This window comes from Zerene cesonia, chromosome 3 (genome assembly GCF_012273895.1).
Source record: "Zerene cesonia ecotype Mississippi chromosome 3, Zerene_cesonia_1.1, whole genome shotgun sequence".
Taxonomy (NCBI): domain Eukaryota; kingdom Metazoa; phylum Arthropoda; class Insecta; order Lepidoptera; family Pieridae; genus Zerene; species Zerene cesonia.
Genome location: NC_052104.1, coordinates 1,061,834 through 1,068,139, shown reverse-complemented (window position 1 = coordinate 1,068,139; position 6,306 = coordinate 1,061,834). Strand labels below are relative to the sequence as shown.

General features: G+C 33.0%; 1 protein-coding gene across 1 annotated transcript in view; it reads left to right on the top strand.

Annotated features, from left to right (window-relative positions):
* The first annotated feature begins 961 nt into the window (after nucleotides 1-961).
* Nucleotides 962-6,306, top strand: part of LOC119837596 — a 96,198-nt gene continuing 90,853 nt past the window's right edge. Inside the window, exon 1 of the mRNA XM_038363251.1 lies at nucleotides 962-1,117. Within this exon, the coding sequence (XP_038219179.1) occupies nucleotides 1,069-1,117 (49 nt within the window). The 5' untranslated portion in view covers nucleotides 962-1,068. The remainder of the gene's footprint in view (nucleotides 1,118-6,306) is intronic.

Genomic DNA, 6,306 nt, shown 5'->3' with positions numbered 1-6,306 from the left:
CCGATTTATAATAAAAATTAATATCAGCCGTTACCCTATTAATTTATCCAGAGGCATGTATGAACCCATGTATATTTAAATATGTAATGTAAATACAATAATGTGTATATTCAAAAGTCAAAGCTCAAATTTAAATATTTATCGATTCCACTGGGCTGGTTTCAAAAGCACTTTTAAAACGTCAAATCATATATATTTGAAATTACTAATATCCTGTTCAAATACTACGAAAATAGTAAAACAGTTCTTGCATTTGAAATTTTAATGTTGGTATCGAGACGCGTGAAATAGTAGCATGTGGAGGTTACGGTGTTTTCGGCGAGTCGGGGAGCTAGAGGCCCAATTCCTTTTCCCCACCCTTCTTAGTACATTCCTTTATTCACGGCGTTAAGCCTGTCTTTAAACCTTATTCCAAAACTTTATAGCTTATAAGGTTTTTACCCCTTAAAAGTGGACAACTTATTTTCTGAGGCTTTATTTACATCAGCAAATGTTCATTTGTTTGGGAGGGTGGTTATCGCTTACCATTAAACAAACCACAACGCAAAGCTTAAAAAAAATAACGACATAGTTTTTATGAATACCGCCGCAATAGAAAGCTCGATGATATGATGACAATTAAAAAAAAATCACAATTCACAATGAAACCTTATTTTTCGCCAATAACCCTTTGTATAAACTCATTTGAATGTTTCTTCAAAAATAACTTTGCAACAAATAGATTAACACCATTCAATGAACTGAATATTAAAAAATGGCGGCTATTTCTTCCTACGTTTAAATTGACTCGATATTCATTTTGAATCCCTAACGAACTAGATAAAGCCACCACAGACTACAAAAGTTACTATTGCGACGATCAAAATTAGGCAGTTCTCTCACTGTTATTGCTCCCTTACCGGTTTGCGTGGAGCGAAAGAAAATTTTATGTTGTCGACTCCAGTTTTCAGTCAACCTCCGCAAAGGGCGGACGTCTGTTCGATTAAAAATAATCACGTAGCGATACGATGTTGTAAATGAAGACGATAGAATTCTGTTATTTTATTTAGTGTGTAGTGTGTGATAAACATGCAAGAAATGTTCACAGTTTGTATTCAACTTTTGTTTATATTCGAAGGTAAGTCTTTTCAATTGTTTTATTCGGAATTGCATATCTAGTGTATTGATAGTTATTGTTCACATAAAATTCCTTAGTTTTAATCAATTACTGATATTGCTTTGTTTTGAAGCATTACAACTGTTTGGAGAAACGATTTTCTAATATACGTGTGGGGATATTTATGTGGGTATAAGTAATATGACATTAGATTTATGATTTTTAAATTCGTTATTTCTTTTTCGCTATATTTAAATTCAATTTCTTATTTAGAATGAAGATATAAGTAAGAAATCCTTTATATTTATTTATGAATGCTCTAAATAACTTTATAGGTTTCATAAGATAAAGTACGCTAATTATTTTATGCTTAGGACGACTTCGTTTTTCAAAGTTTTATGGAAATAAAGCTGGATGGATCATTATTATTAAGAACACATATTATATATAACAATAAATCATAATATCTAATTAATGTATGTTTGAATACATGTATAAGTTACCTAAACTTTTTTTATTATTTTTCTAATAAATACACGTATGAGTGAGTATAAGTTTTATTAGTTCTTCTTTGTACTGTAAATCAAGAATATGACATCATTTGGTATGTAAATTTAACTCGTACCCGGGTTCCAGATAGTCATACATAAAGATACGTGTTAAAACAAACAAAATTCTATTCAGTAATCTAGTTCATAAAAACTTCTGCTTAGTTGGATTATATGGCAGAAATATTAACAACTAGACGCTCGTCCCGGCTCCGCCCGGATATCAAGATTCCTGGTCTTATTTCAAGCTCCCTTGTGAAACAACATTTAATCAGAATAAAAAGTGTCCCATCAACCAAGTCAGCTCATACCCTGTCGTATACCAAATTTCATCAAAATCCGTTTAGTAGTTTAAGCGTGATTGGCGGACAAACATCCAAACTTTCATCCTATCCTTCCTACTTCCTACTAATCCTACTATCCTACTGATATCATAAATGCGAAAGTTTGTAAGTATGTGTGTGTGTTTGTTGCTCTTTCACGCAAAGACTACTGAACCGATTGCAATGAAATTTGGTACGTAGACAGCTGGACAACTGTAATATTATATAGGCAACTTTTTATCCCGATATTCCTACGGGATAAGGACTTTCGCGGGTGAAACCGCTGGCCGCGGCTAGTTTATAATATTAGCGTGATTTGGCCGTATGGAGTGTATTGGGTAAAGGACAAAAAGAAAAGTTACAGGGAAATGTTATATACCACCGGCTCAGCTGTAGCTAAACAGTAGCAATGAATTAGCAACTGAATGCGGTACTGTCTTAATAAAAACACTTGGCCGCTCTCAGTTAAATTTATGAACTTTTTCGAGGTTCGCCGAATAACTCGAAAGTTTAAAATATTTAATTACGGTTGCGTCGTATATTTTCCAAACTTATCTCTTATTGGAAAGAATCTGTGGTATCTGAAAGATCTGTTGTAACAATTGTAAAAACATAATAGATTTATATTATAACGAATTAACCAGCTTTCCGCCAGCGACTTCGTACGGTTAGAAGTATAAAATGCCAATGGGAATAAGATGTTAAAAGAGTAACCTTACTTAGGTTAAGTACCCCGGTAAGAGAAATCAAAAAAAAAAAAAATTTCAATGGATTATAGTTATTTTTTAAAGTTATATATAAAACATAAAATCAAACATTTATTAATTGAATTAGACTTCTAGAAGCACATTTGAATTGTCATAACACAGTTTTGTCATTAACCACCAGATCTGAAAGCGATTTCTACAGTGAAGAACCGGTAAGAAACTCTATAGTTTCTCTTTTAAAATCAACAAAATGTCCATCATAGGAACAAACAAAGCTTTCACTCATAGAAGCGTAGTAGCACAAATATCAACATAATAAATACGAAATTGTAAATAAAAACCAATCAAACATAAACTGAACATAACCAAACATCGTATCAAATAGTATAAGGTTTCGATTTTTGTTATTGTATCATCGATAGATTGTAATGTATCGAAATATAATGATTTAAATTGTAAGCATTACTTTAAGGATTACAGATTGATTGATTGATTGTTCCGCTGATTAGAATTATTCCAACTAAACGCTTATTTCGACTTTTTATAGCGACCCCCATTCGACAAACGATTCCGTACAAATATGCTAAAAGGTGACTGCAATAGATAGCTCACCCATCCGTTGCTTAACCTCGATTTTTTTAGTATTCGTTGTTAAAGCATCAATAAAAAATACATCTAGCTACCACAATCCATGAGATAGGGCCTAATGATGGATGGACTGATAGACATACCTACAATCAGACAGCGAAGTCTTAGTAATAAGGTCCCTTTGAGTACCCTAAACGTGATATATCTTTCCAATATTAAAATATTTCTTTAAAACGCTCCAATAGTTTTTGATCAAAACCGAATCAGAAATAAAAAATCTCATATAATATTATAATGATTTTATAACTACAACCTTTTAGAGTTTTATTTAAGCTGAAAAGTAATATTTACTAATTACATTTTAGCTCAGATGCATTGTTTAACAGAGCTGCAAGAATCGTGGGTTATACGATATCGTTGAAAACATAATCTATGCAGGTTGTCATTGGAGCTCGAACGTCATGTATTCTCTGCCAAATTGCATTCGGAAATTGGATTGAGGCTTAGATTTTTTTTTAGATTAATTGAAATAGATGGAACAAAGTGGCCGTATGTGATCTGTCATAATTTTTATTGGTTTAAGGGATTATTGTGAATGTTTTATGGTCTCTGCCAATTGCGATATGGATGGGCTTCGTTTTGAAGCGTTTTTATAAATCTCGGATTAGTATTGCGGGGACATGTTTCAACTTAGAAAATATATTTGTTTTATCGATATGTTTATAGGTATGTGACTAGCTGAAACGGAATACGCTGTTAAACGTAAACCACTGAATGAATTGGGATGAAACTTGGTGTAAAGATGTTTATTGACCTCAGAAAGGGTATATTTATCCCGGATCCCACGGGAATGGGGCCAGAATGAAATAGGAGATGCATTATAATATAAGAGAATAAAGATAGTAAAAGCAATAGTGAAAAAGTTGTTCCATTCTTTCACCTTTGTCGTCTGTATATGTCAAATATCACGTTTAACAGTTAAAAATTTAGACTAAATAATAATAAGCATTCAATAAATATTAATACAACTGTTCAAACATTTCACTATGTAGAAATTTAACTAGGTATCAAAAAGCTAACGAATGTGTTGCTACAATTTTAACTTGTGCTTGTTAGTCTTGAATTGTCCGACTGCGATGGAAGCAGGTTATGCTATTATGGTTTCCAGTGATTTATGTATATGAAGATGCCTATTCCTTCAATACGACCTGTACAATATAACATTTACATGAACCAAATTTCATTAAAAACGATTCAGGGATTTAGCTGTGAAGAAGAGACAGACAGACAAAGTTACTTAATTATTTAAAGTATAAGTAGAGACAAGATCTTCTCAAATGCTGTGAAACATGCGGCATGCTGTAACTAAAAAGTATTGGACGTTTCGTACCTGTACAGGAATTTATTCAGAGTTGGAATTAAGCGATGACATTGCAGGAAATTCTAAAGGTATTGGAAAGGTAGGTACCTTTCACGGAAACATCGAATCGCCATTTCGCCTGTTTTATCGAATTCCAAGAAGAATGATATTTCACGTAAGGAACTTTTCAAGTTTGCAGTTAAACAAATGATAACGATATTCAAATGAGTGTGTACGAGTCGTGGACTTAAACTCTATAATTGATGGACGAGATTCTTCGTCCTTTGCTGGTATTTTAACTTGAAATTGCCTTCATATTATGCACTATGTGCGTTATTGGGGAGGAGGAATTTCTAATCTTGTGTTGGACTCAAAGGGAACAGTGAAATAATGTCCAAGAACTGTATGTTTGAGATTCTGTAAAAGAAATGTATGGTTGATATACATTTTTTTTTCGATTTCGTTATGACGCGAAAGTTTACCATACAAATTTAAGTAATCATATAGCTAAGTTCTTGCTGGTTAATTTACTGAAATTGGAAAAAAGGAGCCTATTTTAGTCTGAAGTTTGATTTTCAAATCTAATATCTATCTCTAATATCTATCTAAAATTTAATTATTATATATAATGTGGAAGACTAACGCTTGGGCACGAATTGGGCCAGCTCGCCCCAGGGAAGTACCATAGCTCACAGAAAACCAGCATCAAATAGTAGCATGCTAGTCTGTTTCGTACGGTGAGTGGGGGGGCCGGAAGTCCCTTTCTTTTTTTCTCCCTTCCCAGTCCATTCCTTCTTTCCAGTCATCAGCGGGTAGCGCATTCGAAGACGTTATGTTTTATGGGCAGTAGTAATCGCTAACCATTAGGTCAAACACCAGCTCAATGACCCACTTATGGTATAAAATTAAATTAAAATCAATCATCGCGATTAATACGTGAAAGCATTAAGCACATAAATATCATTAGAGATTGTCTTGTTAGACAACTTGTCTTGACTTGTCTTCCATAATTAAAATACACGGAAGCCATACTATCATGTCCAAATACTTTTCATTCTAATAATAAAAAGCGTAATTATAAAGAAAATAACAAAAATTAAGTCCTGCTAATTAAGAGATAGGTCACATCTGTTACATAAACACCAAATTAACCACGAACCAATTTATTTAACAACTTTAACACGAAAATACAGTTTGAATCCCTATAACAACACTCGAGCTAATTCCGAAAATATTATATTTTGTTTCCCTCCCTCCGGAGCTGGGTAAGTATACCTGTTCCAGACCAGTTTTATATATTCCTTTTTGTAGCGTGCGGTTTTAGGTTAACTAGCTTTTTAGCTTAAAATTGGCTTGAGAATTCTACTGCATGCTATTTTGTGTTGTGATCAGGAAACAGTTTATTTTCACGGTATTTGGATAGAATTTAATCGACGCGAATTCATGGTTCGGTTATTTGGTGAGGCATGTTAAATATCGGATGTGAAGGCGTGTTTTTGACGCGTTATTATGTCTTACGGTTGGTTTTAATTTACATTTTATATCAAATTGTTTTTATACAAATCTTGAGGAACGTAAGAATACAACAAATAAAAATAGAAATAGATACTCAAATTTCGACGGACCGAAGGACGTTTTTTAAAAAGACAAAATTTTATTTAAACGTCTTTAATAAGTGCTCTCT